This window comes from Triturus cristatus, chromosome 8 (genome assembly GCF_964204655.1).
Source record: "Triturus cristatus chromosome 8, aTriCri1.1, whole genome shotgun sequence".
Lineage (NCBI taxonomy): Eukaryota > Metazoa > Chordata > Amphibia > Caudata > Salamandridae > Triturus > Triturus cristatus.
The window spans coordinates 296,940,781-296,960,742 of NC_140591.1; the positions used below are offsets into that span (position 1 = coordinate 296,940,781).

Consider the following 19,962-nt stretch of genomic DNA (forward strand, 5'->3'; position numbering starts at 1 on the left):
AAAGCAGTCGTGGCAGCTTTGCCCCTGGTGGAATGAGCCTTAGGTTTACCCCCTAAGGTCTTATTAGCCTTTTGATAACACAATTGTATGCAGGACACAATCCACCGAGAAATGGACTGCTTAGAGGTTGCGAGACCCACCTGGTGCCTTCAGCCTTCTCTCCTCCAGGACTTGAAGCCTGATCTTCATTCTCTCCATCAGGGTCCTGGCTGAGAACGAGTGGCAGATATCACAGTCTTCAGGCACGTGGGACTGGGGAAGGCAACCTATACACACCTCGTGTGGATCTGTTTTAGCCTTCTTTCTACCACATTCCGGGCACTTGTCGAACAAGCCAGGCATGTTGACAGTGCCAGCCACTAAGCACTTGAAAAAGTGACAAAAATTGACAAAAACTACAATAAACCCTTGAAAAGGGGAGAGCTCAATGCTCCAGGGTCCTGCTAGCAGGAGCCGGAAAAAAGAACTGAAAGTAAATGGGACCTGCTGGGCATTCTGGGATACTGGGGAAAGTTCTGGAAATCTGGAAAGTTTTCTTAAAGGCACAGTATCCTGTTCTAAGCCACATAATGGCAGCCTATGGGGCTTGTCTGTCCACTCCTTCCTCTCTATCATTCCAGAGGCTTTTGCTGGTAGAGGCAGGGTTTTTTCCTATGTGGAGAAAAGCTGGACAGGCAGTGCTGTTTGTGGATGTTGGTGGAATTCTAGTTGAAGTACTGGACAGTATAGCCTGTGGGTATAGGCTGCATTATCGGTCTTTAAATTAAATTCTCTCTTAAAGGTGTATGCAGGTCTGCATGATTTGTCACCTTTAGAGATTATTTTTTATTGCTCCGGGGTCCACGCACATGGGCGGGACTATTCACTAGATTATGACTATACACAGAGATCCCCTACTACAGAACTGGGAGCACGTGTCAATTATCATTCTGAACGAGGGCTGCTATACAATGGTAGACTTGTGTGCATAATAAATGCTCTGATTAAACTGGATTAAAAAAAGAAAAACTACGAATCTGTCACATTCCCACGTCCAGTCAAGTTAGTGGCTTATCAATCTTCGATGACATGCTGATCTACCATAAAGATGTTCTCTGTGTACACCTACTGTGAAATTAGTGCTGAATTCTAGGTTTCTGGACCCACCACTGCAAGCTTTCTACTTCACTCAAGGAAATTTACCTATAGGACTTCATTGCTTTTCTCAGGAGCACTCTACGCTTGTGGAATGTTAAATATCAATAGACCAATAAAAAGTCATCACCAAAGCTTCATGAAATGTAGTACGTGTTAGCCAGTTAATATTTTACTGGGGCCGCAGTGCTTAATTTGAGCTGGTGCTTTCTGGTGCTCAGCACCGGCACTCGGAACCCAATTGTCAACGCCATACTTAGAACAGTCCACCACATGTAGGCGCCATATCTAATTTAGAGATGAGCAGAACAACGGTCGTTTAGGACTACAATATACATTAAAATTGCTAATACCTACCTCCCCAGCCATTCCTTCAGCTTTGGGGACCTGGAATTATCTGAACTGTCGCATTTACATGCGAGAGAGATGGTTAATAGTTTTGGCAGCGATGACCAGGGTGATGAATGGTGCAAGCTACAGTGGCCTCCTGGTCAGAGCCCTAGCACTTAATATTTTACAAATTTCTGAATGCATAGGCATTTGAACTAAAATTGAAGCAATGGTGCAAAAGCACAATCTGGTTTCAACATGAAAGCATGGCTGTTCCATTTTTTTTTTTTTTTAAATACAAGTCTACATTAAACAAGTTTGCCTCTGGAACCAAGTGATCAAGCAAATAAATAATTGACTTCTAGTACCATATTCGCCTTGCTATATACAGAACTTTGTAATGTCCCGGTATACAATAACTGCATTCCCCAGTATAAATCGTAAGTAAAACATTTGAACGACAATGTATTCAGTCCATCTGTAAACACAATATTTAAACCATCCACCCACTATACATCAAATATGAATAAGTGCATATTTCCTTTACGCTGGAAGGAAATCTTCAAACTAATGTCGGCGAAGAGCTTGCAGGGCTGCTGTCTACTAATTCCCTACCACCACTGGCTTGCAAGGGAAATATTGTTGGCAATGTCATGATTTAACCAAAGCAGTGAATAAACTGGTCTAAGAAGCAACATGAGAAGTCATACGTGGGCAGCGTGGTGAACTCTGAGCACTCAATGGATGTAGTTGGGACCAACCTAAGGCCTAGAATAATGTGTAGTACCAACTGCACAAAGCAAGCACAGTAGAAGTTGGGTACTATGCATGGTTAACTGGGAAGTTTGGTGGAGCTCATAAGGGGTGTTTTGACGAACATGCACTTGGATTGGAAAGAAAAACTTAAATTTTTATTTCAGTGAACTGTCATTACCCAGAAGCATTACTCCTCTGCTGCAGCAAACCACCCCACATTGTAGCAGCAGTCTACCAGAAGACTTTCCACATTTAATCTTTGCACTAGTACTATGCAGCAGCATTCTCCAAGACGTTATCAAGAGTTTTAAGAGAAGTCGGCATCACGATGTGATCACATTTCACAACCTTGTTTCCAAGGAAGATTGGTTGTAGCAAAAGGAAAATGTAACGGATGATTACTGTACAATAAATACTTGTTTTCACTCAACTGCTTAGCAATGAAGCATCGAATGCTGGACCAAAAATAACCTGAAGAACATGCATGTCTCAAACATCTTCATCGAACTGCAGTGCTAACATACCGATTACACTAGCTCAAGTGTTGTTTCTAAGAACTACTACATTTCCACTCGCATAGATCGGGGCAGTTGCATCTTTTTGGAATTGTGTTATGGTTTGTTTCTCATAAATGGCTCTTCACTGCATTTGTTATTTTTAACGGTCTAATGAATTCCCCTCAAAAGTGTTCTTCTACTACAACTATTTTAGTTTTGTAGAAAACATACCATTTCTTTATATCCTACAGTGTGACCATAAGGCACCTCTCCTTCTGTAAAACTGCTAGAATGTAGGGTCTCGCCACTACTGATTCAGTGGGGTATTCAGTTAGGGGTGGCCAATTGTTGGGATAAAATACTCAGTTTTTGTCCCACTCCCTCATTTTCTTACTGTTTATTTTCTCCTATGCCACTGTTCCTTTTTCTGCCTAGTTGGGCACCACCCCACTAAAATGATAGTGCCATTAAGTATAAACTCATCCATTGCTCTTCAGAATTCACTGCAGGGGGCCCAACGCAGTATCACGCCTCCTCAGTCAGTGTACAAAAGTTTGTCTGCCAGAGTGTCGCGGTCAATCTCGTAGTACACAGTAGCTCAATCAGTTTTCTGATTTATTGTCCTAGCTCTACGCTCCTGCAAGCTCAGCAACATGCTAGAAAGCAGATCCTAAGGTTTAGCGCAGCGAACCGCATAGTCAGCATCTCCAGCTCTCCTCTGCGGGTATGCAGTGAATTTTTTCAAGTTACCATTTATACCTAGTTGGATCCCCTCAGACAACCAATAATGACATACTGAATGAATGAAGTAATCTAGGCCAAATCAGAAGAAACCGGTGTGAACAGCTGAAACGGAGCTCAAAGGAAAGACAGCCACTGCATGACTAGGAGTCTGGCCACTGATGGGTTGTATTTTTATCCTTATTATAGTGGGTTACAACAGTCCCCATACAGTCTGGTCTTGATTAGTGTTGCAGGAACTATTGGGGTTTAGGGCAAAGTTAGTTCTTCCATGATTATACCGGATCAGCTTTATTAGCAACAGCTGCTTACCAGTAACCTAAGTGCATGACACATTGCAAGTATCTCTATACAGAGGAGTTTTTTTTGTTTTAAAGGTAAAATAGAATGAATATGTTTAATAAAAAAAAGTATAAACAGTGAGGTTTGTTCGAGTGCAAAGAAAAAAATAAAAGAACAATGTAGGTGACTATAACTATGCTCCACCAAAAAGAACGAGTATTCAAGATTTTGTGGAGTTGTTTTAAGACGGATTGATCAAAGAAAAGACATACCTATTCCACATACAATCGTAACACATGGAAAAGTCAACATCCACTTCTCAGATGCAGTAACATGGCATAGAATGTGGAAAAATAGTTTCAATATTGAAATTCACCAACAGAACTCAATTTCACAATACTTCATAGATGTAACTTCTGTCATTGTGCATAAGCCGTCAATATTTACAGAATCAGAAAAGTTGCCTCAAATACATTTACTTCAAAACCCTACCTCCCATGTTTATTGCTCCACGCTGGCCCATATCACCCATTCTCATTTCCTGTTCTCTCTGAAAGCAAACACAGTTTTCATTGTCAACCTATCATTTATTTACAGCAATAATTTTATTCCCAAAATCACAGTAGCTAAAATTACATAACGTACAGGTTTACATCAATTACATATATGACAGATTAGTGAAAAAACTAGGTCTGAATTGAAAATATGAGATTAGTGAAATAACTAAACATCAAGCCTTTGAAAAGTTCAGCACCTTTATACTGAAGGACTATTTAAATCACCACACAGCCAATTACTGCTTAAACATTTTCAGATGCTGATCTAGAACAATCAATTTTTAAAGTTTCTGCATCAGAATCGTAGAGATGCCTTAACCAGTTAAGGCACATAGTATCTCCAGCTTAATGAATGGATTAAAAAAAAATAAAGATTACAATTTTGAATTTAGTTGAGTTAGTTCCATTTACGCAATAATGCGTTATTATAAAATCTATTGGGCACCACCAGTAATGGAATTCAATTTCAAAAATACCCATCGGGTTCTATAAATTTGTCAGCGTAAAAATGGACAAATTACACAAATGTATTAACAAAACTAAACTCATACATCATGTCGAATCAGGTAAAATGAAGGAGCGAGCAATGTAGCAGGTCATTCCCAAATTATATTAACCAACCAGCAAACACATTATGCAAACTACCAGCACTTCATCCAGCAAGCTTAATAATGAGGTGACATTCTCTGCAGAGTACACTAGCTTACCAGGCAACTTACAAGCTCAGACATTGTTCCTCTGTATTCTGACAAAATTAACGACGTTATTGCAGACAATGTATACATTTGAACTGACAAAAGTGAAAAGCAAAGCCTTTTCTTGAAGCCCTTACTTACCTTGCAGTACCTCAGATACTGAACTATTACAAAACAGTAGACATCGAGCATTGCATATTTAAACTCAATTTCACAGCTTTAATTCAAAAAGAGAATATTTATATACTTGTACATAAGTTGACTGATCAGCTTTACCTTGTATAGTGCACTTAACTCTTTTTTGTGTGCAGTACATTAATACTGCAAACAAGACCGTTAATTGTACTAACCACATAAAGCTTCACAATTTACATTACACAAATTTCTACCAAAAAGTACGTTGGATTTGTGAGATGGACAAAATGGTAATTTTCAAAGTACTCTCCAAAGAATCTGCATTCACATCAAGGGGATGACATTTAAGTAGACAGATATGGTATTGCCAATAAAGCAGCCTTGATCAAACCGTCAACGCCCAATATCGTTCAATAAATCACAATATTTTATGTGGCATTAAACATTTTAGGAATTGCACCATTGTGATAATTTTGACATTCTTGAGAAGGCACAGAGTTTACTAACAAAATAGATGGAAAGTTTCAAACATATTGAAAGAATCTGGTTAATAACACAGAACGGAAACTTTAATCTCTGCAGAAGCACAAGCGGCGGCGCAGTCTGCAGAGTTCAAGTCCTATTTCATAACGAAACACTGGTCTAACAAAAATCCTGAAAGGCAAGGTAGTATACAAGTCACCAGTGTGAGGATCACATCTGACCATATACAATGCATGAACTCTTCTATGGTACATAAATGATCTTAACTGGGCCGGAGAAGATCAATTCCAGATATTGGCATAATCTGGGCTCCTGCATTTTAAACACTCCGTGACCCAGTCTTTAATGTGCTTTGTTAAAGTAAGAGTGTCTATAATAAAGATATCTCTGAAAAAGAGTGGGGGTCCTAGGGATAAAGTTTAAGGACTCAAATAGTTGCAATCCCCAGATCCACAAACTATAACAACATGAGCAACTATGAGTCAAAGTAAGAGTGTCGCCTTAAATACTCAACACACAGACTAGCATTTTGTCAACACCAATCAGAAAAGTGTCTGTACTACGATGCTACTCCGAAAACCCCAGTTCAAGTATTGCCACACACACACACACACACACTAAACATAGCTTCAAAAGAGACCGACCTAGATGTCGATTTTACGAACAAAAAAAAGATAAACTGTGGACAAGTAGCTAGGCATTATGTTACAAGTGCACGAGGGGGGCACTATTTATTCTTATTCAAAACAGATTGTCAGCCTAGAGGATCCATTGTATATATAAAAAAAAAAACAACATTAGGAATTACTCATGGTATGATTGGGAACCCATCTCTTTGGATTTATCATATATATTACCTACTGGCTATGGCCGAAGGTAGTTAAAGTTAGGACCTAGCTTCCATCAGAAAAGTGTTTTTTGTTTTGCTTATCACTTTGGCACTATATGATAAATCTTGACGAAATTTTCAAAACCAATTTACCAGTCACTTGATCTATTGTCTGGAAAGAATCGGGGGTGATCCATCAAGCAGGGGCATAGAAAGAAAAGGGGGGAGAGGGAGGGTTGTCCCTAAACGTGTTTTACCCTTCTGCAATATTTCCCAATAATAGATTTTATACACGACTACAGCCCAAACCACTTAACGAAATTTGGCAGAAAGCTAGATCTTGGTCCAGAAAGTGCGCTTTTTGTAATTTGGAGTAAATCTGTTCAGTCGTTTTTGAGTAATTGAAGTAAAAAGATTTATGTAAATCTAGATATGCAGATCCGGGATCCACCGGCCAACAGCAATGCCGTGGTTGGCTGGCCACAAACTGAAAGGAAATCTGTGGTCACCATTTTGTTAATTTGGGACTTGGTTCCCAGGGTGGAAAATAAAACTTAATGGGGATAGTAGAGGCCAGGGTCGAGGTACCCTGACCCCCATGAGACTGATTATGGGGTCTGTGACTGAATCTGCGGCGAGATCCCGTCTCTACCAGATAATGCATTACCGAAGGGAAGTAACTTGTTCATTTAGCCGCAGAATCCTTACTTCAGAATGGAGACCATTAAAGAGCCTCTAATTCAAACAAAACCAGTCTAGAACAAGAGAAAAAGACCGGATATTTATAAAAATTGAGGTGAGCAATAACACTCCATAAATAAAAAATCTGTCGAAGAAACCACAGATAAGTCATAAGAAATTAAAAAGCATGGGAATAAATTATCCCTGTTAGCCTGACAACCTGGAGTAGAAGCCAAGTAACAATATGAATAGAAAAGTATTCATGCCCTTAAGGGGCTCCGAACCCATGCATGCTCACTGCATAAGCACTGCAGAGGGGACCGCAGCCAGAAAGATATTGAAAGCATGGAAGGAAAATGCTACTTAACAGTATGCATCAGTTCTTGGCATGTAGAGCTGTAGATCCACACACTTACGCATAGATCGCCGTCTGGTGTTGGGCCGGATGTTTGCACTTTGTTGTTGACCTGGAAAGTCTTTGGAAGTCACAGGATAGGTGGCTCCTCCTTTGGACAATAGTGCGCATGGGCATCGACTCCATCTTCACATTGTTTTTTCGCCAAGAAGGGAAATAATGGAGTTTTGTAAGAAACAGAAAGATGTCCATGTATGTTGTATCTAAATAAGATAATACTGGAACAGATAAAGGTAGCCGGGGAGGTGGGTGGGCGTGTGTGGATCTACAGCTCTACATGCCAAGAACAGATGCATACTGGTAAGTAGCATTTTCCGTTCGAGGCATATGAGCTGTAGATCACACACTTATGCATAGATTGCATAGCAGTACTCCTCCTTAGCGGCGATTACCAGTGTCTGTTGCATTAGTTTGAAATAGTGTTTTAAGTACAGCTTGACCCACACTAGCTTGTTTTGCTTGCACATCTACACAATAGTGTTTTGTGAATGTGTTCGGTGTAGACCATGTAGCTGCTCTGCAGAGATCTAAGGGAATGTTCCCTAGAAATGCCATTGAAGCCCTTATGTTTCGGGTAGAGTGGGCTTTAGGGGGGGGGAATAGATGATGTAGGTTTTGCTTTGTGGTAGCAAATTTGTATACACTTGACAATCAACCTTGCGATCCCGGATCTTGATATGGGATTGCCTTTTTGCGGTGGTGAGAAGGATACAAAGAGCTGTTTTGTTTTGCGAAAAGGTTTTGCCCTGTCAGTATAATAAAGGAGTGCTCTTTTTACGTCTAGAGTATGAAGAGCTCTTTCTGAGACTGTCTGTGGTTGTGAGAAGAATACCGGCAACTCAGACTGAGATGAAAAGGAGAGATGACTTTGGGAAGGAATTTGGGATTTGTCCTGAGAATCACTGTTATGATGGAGTTCTAAAAATGGTTCTTGAATAGTTAGAGCTTGTAGCTCGCGGACTCTAAGAGACGTAATGGCCACAAGGAAAGCGTCTTTCCATATAAGAAATTGTAGTTCGCATTTATGCAGAGGTTCGAATGGAGGGCTCATTAGCCTTGTGAGGACAATGTTCAAATTCCACACTGTTGAGAAATGATTCTTTTAAGGCCTTCCATAAATGCTTTAATGGCAGGTACCCTAAATAATGACAAGTGTTGTCTATTTTGTAAGTAAGCTGCTATGGCAGCGAGGTGTAACTTAATAGATGAGTATGCTAGATGACACCTGTGAAGATGTAGTAGGTAACATATGATGTGTTGAATAGACCCATCTAAAGGATTGATGCTGTTATTACAGTATATTACAAATCTTTTCCACTTGGCTGCATAGCAGGCTCTAGTGGTGGGGCGTCTAGCCTCTTTGATAACATTCATGCAGTCAGGGGGTAGGTTAAGGTAACCAAATTCTAAGAATTCAGGAGAGGAGCCAGATTGCTAGGTGGAGCTGTGCTGGGTCAGGGTGTCTGATCTCTCCACGGTTCTGTGTTAAAAGAGGCGTGGGGAGAGGTGTAGTTTGTGGTGTGGGACTACTGATAGTTCCAGCAGTGTTGGGTACCATGGTTCAATCAAATGGGGGATGGGAGCACACTGCCTCACCTCCCAGCACAGTTCGCCCCTTAGCATTGTGGTAAATACAGTTCACAGTGATTTCTTACTTGAATTTTAGCTGTAGTGGTTCACCAAAGTGTGTGCAGGTTAGTGCTGTGAATCTCTAGACATGTGTTTCTGGATATTATCAGTCTTCAGTAGAGATAAACAACGAAAATTCCTTCTGGGGTTGCTGGAAAGGCTGCCATAGTCTCTCAGGTCTCAGTACCTCTCTCTGGCGCACAGGTGCATCGCCAAGAGCTCGTCAGCTCAGTGGCTCAAGGGAGCCTTTTCAAACAAATGGGGGATGGGAGCACACTGCCTCACCTTCGTTTTTTATCTCTACTGAAGACGGATGTGTCTAGAGATTCACAGCACTAACCTGCACCAACTTTGGTGAACCACTACAGCTAGAATTCAAGTAAGAAATCACTGTGAACTGCATTTACCACAATGCTAAGGGGCGAACTGTGCTGGGAGGTGAGGCAGTGTGCTCCCATCCCTCATTTGATGTGAAAATCTATTGAACATCGCATTGAAGTTGGCAATGTCATTGAGTGGACGTTGAACTTTTCATCTTGCATCCCACCATATCCAGTTTAATTTTCGTGTGTGATGGAGGTCTTATGGCAGCCGGAGCGTTAAATACCTATCCAAGGTGTACATTCTAACTGCAGATTACTCACCTTTTGAGTATTCCCCAGGAACCAGACTGGATCCAGAAATCTTCAAGCAGTACCCCTGCACACTGCCACTGAAGTGACATGAGGAGCTACATTTAAACAACACCATACATACTGACATCACTTGGTTTCTAGGCTGTCTACGACCCCAGATGTAGAGTTCAACATCAGACTGCTCCTGACCAATGTGAAAATCTCTAGATTTGGGACAGTTTTAGATGCTGAAGAGTAGAGTTCACAGAATGGGGAGGCACGTGGGTCTGTGAGAAATGTGCAGTTGGACAGAGCATCCACCAGAAAGAGCATTACCGAAGGTAAGTAACTGGTTATTCCGTGAGATACTTCCAGATGCAGATCTCACCTTTTCAATAGATACCCAAGCAGAACTGCCCAGGTGGTAAGCCAGAACTGGCTCAAATCAAAAGGTCCCATGAGACCTATTGGGCAAAGTGACCCTCCTGACAGATCTGGCTGCAAAAATATAGTAGTGCTTTGTTAACATGTGGACAGACACCCACGTAGCAGCTTGGGCAATGTTCAGAACAAGCACTCTGCATGCTAACGTGTTGGTAGTAGATTTAGCTCTGGTGGAATAAGCCTGCAATACTTCTGGAGGATGCTTCTTAGTAAACCCATACCAGGTTTAGATGCAGAGAACAATCCAGGGAGAAACTTCTCTGCACATCTTCGCTCCAGCGAATACAACAAAGCTGATTATTCAAACAATGTTGCCCAATATAATCAATGTAGATGCTGAGAGCTCTTCAGATCCAGCCGATCAAGGCTCTCCTCTTCAGAGGCGCAAGGAGGAGCAAAGAATGTCGGGAGGGTGATGTTTTGCCGGATGTAAAAAAGAGTTACCAATTTGGGAGACCCTGTTCTGAACACCCGCTTTTCTCGAAAGGCTGTTGTGTAGGATGAGTCGACTGTGCACTTGAAGCCAACTCACCAACTGCACCACCATTAGCGGGATGAGGAAAACGGTCTTTAGAGTTAGGAGAAGAAAAATACAGATGTGCCGCATTTTAAATGGCATACGGATTGTGAAAGTGAGGTCGAAGTTATGGTCCAATTGAGGCATGAAGAGTGCAGACAGAAATATATAAACTTTTCAAAAAAATGCATCACAACAGGCGATTTAAAGAGATGGTCCGGAAGCCCCACAAACTTCAAAAGAGCAGAAAAATAACAAACTGTGCCCAAAGCAAGTTCTAGTCTGGGAGAGTGGCAACACAAAACATCACATAGTTTGGCTTGAAGTGAGTCAATCTGCTGACTATTGCACTAAACTACAAACTTGATAGGCATTTAGAAGTCTCGGGCTCCACTCTAGGTGCAATGCGCCTCCAAGGAGGAGCAGTCATGAATACAATCAAGCAAAATTCTGACACTGTGGATTCTCAAAGGTGGCGAGTAGGTTGTGCCAAGGTTGTCCCAATTCGCGAAAGATACCCTGCACAACATCCAAATGTAGATGCCATTTGTGATCAGCTAGGCATGGGTGGCATAGTTTATCCACTCTGGCATTTATAGAGATCTCGCCAGGAAAAGTGCAGCCAAGAAACTCCTATGGTGATCCTACTTCCAGAGGCTTCCGACCCAATTCGTCCTGTTTGTTGCACTTTCACATGTTGGTCCATGTACCATCCTCACTTCGATGGATGGCAGGAAGGAATCTTAACGCCAAACAGATGGTCTGCAGCTCCAACAAGTTGATGTGGAGCAGGGCCTATGCCAAAATCCAGATTCTGATCTCCACCTCTCACAGATAACCTCCCCATCCCAGGAGTGATGCATCCGTCTTCACTGTTAGCTCGGTGCCAGAGGTAAGGAGACAGGTCAGCTGCTGACAGAATCACAGTTCTGCAGCCACCACTGCCAAGTCGTTTACAGTCTCCCTCGAAATCTTGACAAAATCAGATAGGTTCTCCGAATGTTGTGCCCACTGGGAATTTAGGTTCAACTGCATAGTTTACATATACCATCCGGTATGCTTAAGCAGCAGGATGGAGGAGGCCAAAAATCTCAGTAGCAACAAAACACACCACAATAAGCTCCAGATAAAGGATGAAACCTTTGATCATAGCTCGAATGTCCTGGAATCTTTCTGGCAGGAAGGCATAAAACTGCACTGTGTCCAGAATACCTCTAATGAAAGGGGAGCACCTCAGAAATAGTCGGGTGTGACTTCAGCATATTGCAGTCAACCTCAATGAGGTTAAGAGGTTTGCCATAGTCTGGAAGTGGGTGACAACTGCCTGGGGCGAGCTCTCCACAGCCACTCGGCAAAGTAGGGAAGGGCCCTCCCCCCCCCCCCCCAACATTCGAACACATGCAGCAACCATTGCCATCACTTTCGTGAGCAGCAGAATAAAACTGCTCTTACTCATCCATGAACCCAGATAGCGTCTGGACTTCTAGGACAGGATGTGGATAAACCGGCACGATCATCATCCAGTCAGTCAAGGGTAGACAAGAACTGGGCTATGGTGAGCACCTTGAATTCGTCCTCTCAATGCCTTTTTGTGGAAGGACAAAGGTTTCAGTCGTTCGTCGGCACAAGAAAATGGCAGGAATCACAGCCAGTGCACTCTTCTGATGTATTTATAAAACGCACAATACCCTAAAGTGTTTAGGCGCTAGCAGTGGCAGATAGATTCGGCTCAAATAGATTAGGCGTTATTCCCCAACAGCCATGTTTTTAAACACTTTCTAGATTTTAGCAGATCTTTCTCTTTTTTGAGCAATGTTGGTAAGGAGTTCCACAGTTTGCTGTATTGGTGAAGCTCTTACACCCCCACCAAACAACCCCCCCACCCCCAACCTGGCCTTTTTTATTCTCAGGATGACAAGATTGCCGAGCTCGGCTGATCTGAGGGAGTTTCCAGGAATGTAAGGTTTAAAATGGTTAGCCAGTTGCATTGGCCCTAGATTGTTCAATGATTTGAATGCAATGCAGAGAGATTTGAACTGGATCTGTTTTGCAACCGGCAGCCAGAAGAGATTAACTAGGGCTTTGGACACAGTTATATTTTGAGATTCTTAAAAGTACTCTTGCTACAGCTTTTTGAACAGTCTGTAGTTTCTGGATACTGAGTTTTGAAGCGCTGGTAAACAGAGGATTGCAGTAGTCCAGCCTTGATGATATCAGTACAGATATCACAATTTTCCTTAACTCCAAGTATTTTCCTGAGAATTTTAAGAATGAAGAAGCAGACCGAAGTGGCGGAATTGATCTGTGCTTTAAATGAGAGCTTGGTATTTGCTTTAGGTACTGGCGTTCATAAGGAGCCAAGTTGGATAGGCCACCAACTGTCTGTCCAGATGGAGGGATTATTACCAAATACAAGGACCTCGGTTTTCGAGGAATCAAGTTTCAGACAGTTGTCTGTCATCCAGCTGCCTATGTGGTTAATACAGTCATGAAATCTGGTGGCTGTACAGCTGGGTGAACGGCTCACAGAGACAATAATCGGAGTATCGTCAGCGAATGAGACAAGGGCAAATCCGTAACGTTATCAATTAGGCCAGAGGAGTGACAAAGATTTAAAAAGTGATGGGCTCAGGGAAAATCCCTGAGGGACGCCACAAGGCAATGAGAATGGGGGAGACAAAGTTGCCAAGCTCACCCTGCGGACACTGCTCAGACAGAAAGGACCCCAGCAGGGAGAGCGCTTTATGCCAGATTCCAATGGAGGCCAGGCGGTCCAGCAGCAGCTCCTGATTGACTATCAAAAGTCGCTGATAAATCCAGGAGGATAACGGCAGTGCTCGCCCCCTCCATCTAGCGTCCGCCTGAGCTCCTCGGTGGCCGAAAAAAGCACCAGTTCTGTGCTATAGTGGGCACGAAAGCCAAATTGGGAGGGGTCCAAGATTACTTTGATTAACAAAGGAGGACAGTTCAGTGTTAATGGCCTTTTCAATCACTTTCTAAGTGAAGTCTGTACATGTGCCTGTAATTCAAGGTACCCTTAGCGAAAGAGTGGGGTTTTTTTTTTTTTTAGTAGGGGGACTATAGAATCTTTCTTCTACTCTACCGGAAAGTGCCCAGATGAAATAGCATTAAAAATGGCTGGGCTGATGCTGGGATAGTCTTTAAGGCTCCTATGGCAAGAAGGAACAGCGTCCTCCACTACAATAGAGTCAAATGGTTATCAGTCAGCTGTCCTAAGGGTGCTGGAAAGGGAAGAGAGGCGGAGATAAATGGAAGAGTGTAGCCCCCAATGGACAATCTGAAGAATCCACTTATCCTAAGTGACTGCTGACTCCCTAGGAGAAAATGATGGATCCTGCCTCTGAAAGGGTGCCTCTGTAATTCAAAGGACATGTTAAACGGGTTTTGCAGTTGCCGCAGCTGGCGAAGCAGAAGCCTGCACTGCTGGCTGCCCATGTTGTCCACCTTGTCTTTGGGATCCACGGCCTTGGCCATGAAATGGTGGAGGAATTTTCTGAACTGGCCCCACAGGTTGGTGCACACAGAATTGGAAGCCCATATGGTTGACACAAAGGGAACAAAACTGATGATGGAACTGTTGCAGAGGGGCGGACAGGCACAAAGAGTAATCCATGGTCCTGCTCTATTGAAACCGATGGAGGGTTGAGTTAGCTTTTTTGACTAGAAAAGGAGAAACCAAAGGGCATAAGTGAAGATTAGACATTGTGGACCTCAACAAGGTGTGATGCCCGAGGGCTACACTAATGCCTATCACCCAGCCTACGAATTCTGTAGCATTCAGCCCATCACATCACAGCAGTCCTGAGTGACCTGTGTGAGGATTGGCACTCCACATCTCCAGAGGCTACATGTTTGCCAGTGCATAGCGGATCTTGATGCAGAGCAGTATCCATTTGACAAACTCCTTTTCTGCACTGCCTTGCTTTCTTTGTCCCGGGAAACTAGACAGCTCATTGTCCACTCAATCTGTTACTATCATACTAGTCATTTAAAAGCTTAACGTTTTTTGGGGGTCCAGCCCACAGTCTTTTTACACACATCCAGCCTCCTTGATGTAGTTGTGGATAGATTTGGTGAAGGGCGCACATTCTGTATCTTTCTCTGCATATGTATTCGTTTAGTACTCTCAGATCTAGGATGGGTATAAACTAGTTTCAGTCCTTTTTTACTAGAAAATAGAGGGAATGGATTTCCAACTCCCTTTAATGACATGGAACTTCCACTATTGCCTCTTTCTGCATTAGAGCCTTGACCTCCGACTGTAAGAGGTCTAGCTGGTACCATAATGTTTTTACCAGAGGGACGGTAGGAGGGGCAGACTTGAAGCGGAGAGAATAGCTATTCTGAACAGTATACAAGACCCATCTGTGTCTTGTGATGTATTGCCACTCTTCAAACTAATTGACACTACACCCTCCCTTCCCCCAAACCCCCCCCCCACCGGAGCCGGTAACAGAAGGGTGAAGTGTTGATTCATTGTTTAGCAGGAGGTTTTTCTGCGACAGTAGGTTGTTGCTGCTGTGGTGACCCTCTTACTGTAGATGGTTTGCGAGGATGGAAGTGTGGCCTTGCCTGCTTGTGATCCTGCTGCCAATGATGGGATCGAAACCCTCAGTGGAAAATATTGCCTGTTATAAGGTCTGTACCTTCTGCGAAATTCCTTCTTTTGCAGACCAACAGCCTTGAGTGTCCAATTCGGTCTTCATTCTGGACAGCTCCTCATCCGAATGGGTACTAAAGTGTGTTACCCGAGAATGGCAGGTTCATTATTCTATGCTGTGCCTCTAGTTTCAACCCAGTGAGATACAGCCAAGATGATCTTACACACATGCTGTGTGCATGATCATGTGCCGCTAGATCCAACGCATCTGCACTTATGATTTGATTAGACACTAGGACACCTTTGAGAATTTCTTGAAAATCCTGTCTATCCTATAATCTGGTTAACAAATCCCACAGGGATCTGTCACATTTCCCAAGCAAAGCAGAATAACGCTCTACCTTAGTACAAGATGCACATATTCCACACATCTTGCCAATGGCGTCTATCTGCAGGTGGAACTAAAGAAGCTGCTGCAGAGTGGGATTTTCGTGCAGCAGCCACTATCACAGAATCAGGAGGAGGATCGTATGCAGACTCTCTTGCTGGAGGTGTATCGGATAATGTAGGGGAATAATCTTGCACTGAGAAGCGAGAAGTTGTAGACCAGGAAGAATGTCTTCTATGCCTGGAGAATGCAGTATGTGATCTTCTGGATCTTGATCTGGTTCTAGGTGTTGTCTAGGATCTAGACCGATTATCTATAGGACTTTTTGACCTACAAAGAGATTTATGTGGACTGCCACAGCGTGACTTTTGAAGGGATCATAGGAGGTACTGATGGCGTACCAGATGAAAAACCTTGGAAAAGCTGTCAGTTGCGGAGATGGTGTATGTGGTGTGACTCTTGAATGAGACTGAGCACTTGAGTCAGAAGGTACAGGCCTTTTCGGTAGACTTTCCAACCACCGTGGCGAGATGCTTAATAGTGACTGACTTGGAACTAGCAGGAAATGTCTAGATTCGGCCAAGTCTGCTGATTTACATTGGACCTCTGCTGACATCAATTGCAGCTATTCTGCTATATGAGACAGTGATGATCTCTAAAGTCGATGGAATACATCCCTGCTTTGCACTAAACATCGAGCACTTTTGCCCCAGGCCTCAACGGCGACTGAATGGATGTCTCATGGCAGTCGATGGCAGCCTCAGTGGCAATGTTTGTCTCATAGTCGTTCCATGAGATTTTGCCAACGATAAATGTCTCCTGGAATTTGACCCGGAGGGCAATGGTCGTCTTAGCGCCAATGAGTGACTCGACATCGAGAGATGGTACCGCCTTATTGGCGATGCACCTCTCGACATCTAACGCTTTTCGCAAAACGATGACCTGACCCAACCTTTGACAGCAAGCATACTGGTCTTTTTCTCAAAGCCATACCTCGCGACGTTGATTGGGAACACACTTATTGATGTTTCTCATGCAATCTTCATCAGTGGGGATCTTTGGGCCAAGATGACGGTTCTGTGGAGGAATACTGGTATTCGCATGCATCTCACCGGCCAGGACGGACGGCTATGAGAGCCAGAGAGGTCGGACACGGACGCCGGAGGTACTGCTGCCGTTAGAGTGGAACATAGCGAGAGCGAAAAATGGGGAGGGGAGCTTGCACTACCAAGGCACCCGAGCAGCCCTTCGTAGCCCCCGTGGAATCAGGCTCTTCACCTAGGATGTGTCAGACCGTGTCAGCACCACCCGCACTACAGCGGTTCCGGCATTGTGCTATGTCTGATCGATAATCCCAAGTGAACGAGATCAACATTCAGGAGGCAGCATACAAGAAACTAGTCGAAGAATCGCACTCATTGAGCTTGTAAAGAATTTTGACTGTGGGACTAGCGGAATACCTGCCTACCTGATTTTCAGCCGACCCCGGCTTCCTGGAGCGCGTGAGGAAGCAGCACCTGTGCCTGGAGAGCCTGCGCACCGACCAGTTCAGCGTCAGCGGTCTGGTGCGGGTCATCAACGAGTCCTTCGAGAAGACTGTGACCGTGCGCTACAGTCTGGACCGCTGGGCCACTTCGGCCGACTGCGCCGCCTCCTACCTTCCCGGCTCCAGCAACCGCCACACCGACCGCTTCAGCTTCAAGCTGGTGACGCCCTCGCTGCTCGAGAAGGGCGGTCTGCTAGAGTTCGCCATCCGCTACTGCGTGTGCGGGGCCGAGTACTGGGACAACAACGAGGGCCACGACTACAAAGTGTGCAGCCACCGCCTGCGGGTGTCCCCGCCCCGAGACTGCGACAGCGCCTGGATACACTTCATATAGCACCACCGTGACCCATGAGGAGAGCGCCTGGAAACACTCCACGTGGCCTCTGGACCATCCAGAGGACACTTGAGGCCCTCCGAGAAGAGCACAGGAATACTCTTAGGAGCGCCCCGAGGTCCGCAGTGAAAGGCGTCTGGATACAGTTCATATTCTGTTGGACCTCACTTCACGTTGGCCAGGTTTAACTCCGCCGAGCCTCGTCGCAAACGCCATCCGTAAGCGCCAGGAGGCGCATAGAGGACTGTTTGGGGCAGAGTTCCTTGTGATCATTCTATCTTGCTGGGGGTTGAACCGCTGGCCGGGCTCTGCTCCGCCGCTCTGCTTGGCCGGGTTTGACTCCGCCGAGCCTCCACCTGTGATCCCTGGCTCACCTGCAGCTGCTTCCTGCTTGGGGCTGAACTCCGGGCCGGGCTTTGCTCCGCCGCTTTCCTTGGCCGGGCTTGGCTCCGCTACACTGGGACTACATCCTCCATCAACCCGGACTGCGGCGAGGTCGCCGCAAACGCCACCCGTAAGCGCCAGGAGGCGCATAAAGGACTGTTTGGATCCTCGTCCCGCGTGACGCGTGCGGGAGAAGCCAGGGACAAGGGCGGGTCCGTCTGTGGCTGTCAGGGGCTGCAGGAGGCTGGGCTGGGCCACCCCTCTTGGTCCTGATGGTAGAGACTATACGAGCTATGGACCCCCGACATTCGTGGTAATTTTAATAATATTTTGTAACCAGTGAATTTGTGCCCTGATACTAGTTTATTATTATTAGAAGTGCCTCTGTGGGGCTATACGTTGTTAATATTCTTTAATATTGTCTATTCTCCTTATCTCAATCGACCAGTTTAATCTGTGTATGAGAGTATTATCTTTTGTAGATAGCTTTGTTTAATCCTTTACAATGAGCAGCAAGGGCAAAAATAGTAAGCCCTCTGCTGCCCGCCCATTGACTAGACAATTAGCAGCAACGACCCAATCGCTCCCGACCCTTACAGCCATTGACAAAATGCTACAGAAAACAATAGGGGTAGTGGCAACAGCCATAGAAAATACTGAAAGGCGTCTTTCAGCTACCCCCGCTATGCCCCTTTTTACTTCTGTGGGCGATAGCTCTGTAGCCACAGCTAACCCCGCTGAATTTACTTCTTTTCACATGCCCTCTTTATCTGATCTACCTTGTGCTCAGATTGAGCCTGATGAAAATCCTTTAATAGAGGTTGTTCCATCTTCTTCTCCGCCGGTATGTACAAAGCCCTTTAAAACCCATGCTAGAACTAAAAATGTAAAACGGGTCAAAAAAAAATCGGCTAAGAGAACAGCATCAACGCCTGTTTATGTGCAGTCCGACCCGGGCCCTCCATTTTCTACTATAGGTCCGCCTGTTTGGGCTACCCATCTGATAATTGATCTTCAGTCACATTTAGAACATCTTATTACCACTCACTTTAAATCTTTGACTTCCAGGATCGATAGACTAGCCTCATTGATAAACCATAAAGGCCCAGGGAGATCTCAGTCTAGCCCTTCGTCGGGGAATCCTGTTATTATAGGGGCTGAAGGAGCAACCAAGTCTGCCATCAAAGGTGCAACTCAAGGTGCATGCATTTGCCCTGACATCTGTACGCATGCCTCGGCCTCTCAAAATATGCCGACCCCCTTGGTAGTTCGACTGGTTGTGGTCAAACTACTGGCTCCAAACTGTCTTCAGCTGTATCGGGTGTGAATCAGTCAGGTTCATCTACTATACCAACCAAGTCTGCCATCAAAGGTCCAACTCAAGGTGCATGCATTTGCCCTGACATCTGTACGCATGCCTCGGCCTCTCAAAATATGCCGACCCCCTTGGTAGTTCCGACTGGTTGTGGTCAAACTACTGGCTCCAAACTGTCTTCAGCTGTATCGGGTGTGTATCAGTCTGGTTCATCTACTATACCAAAAATCCCCGGTACTCAGAGCCTAGAATCGGGTAGGCCTCCACACAATCTTCCCCGGAAATCCGATGTAAACTGTTCACCCACATCTCCTCCCCGCCCCCAGTTACCCCCAGAAGCGTCACCGTATGTGGTGGTGCTTACGGGTGTACCTCCACTGGATAGTGACCGAGCGGAAACCTTCCAGGAGTTAAAGAATAAAACCACCTTCTGGTTAAACAGACATAGACCTTTAAGGGGTGCCGGCCCTGGGGGGGATCCTATTTGTGCGTAGAGTCAGTTGGTTGGGGACTAGACCCAAAGATATTTGCGGCGACTGTGTAATTATCAACTTTAGGGATCCTAGAGTAGCTGGACACATACTAGCATATGGAGGGCCTTCTAAGAGGGGCATTATCAACACTTGCCACCTGGG

General features: G+C 44.6%; 1 protein-coding gene across 1 annotated transcript in view; it reads right to left on the bottom strand.

Moving 5' to 3' along the window:
* PSPC1 (paraspeckle component 1) overlaps nt 1–19,962 on the bottom strand; it is a 315,433-nt gene that overhangs the window by 102,060 nt on the left and 193,411 nt on the right. The window contains exon 7 of the mRNA XM_085621553.1: nt 4,233–4,290. Within this exon, the coding sequence (XP_085477679.1) occupies nt 4,233–4,290 (58 nt within the window). The remainder of the gene's footprint in view (nt 1–4,232; nt 4,291–19,962) is intronic.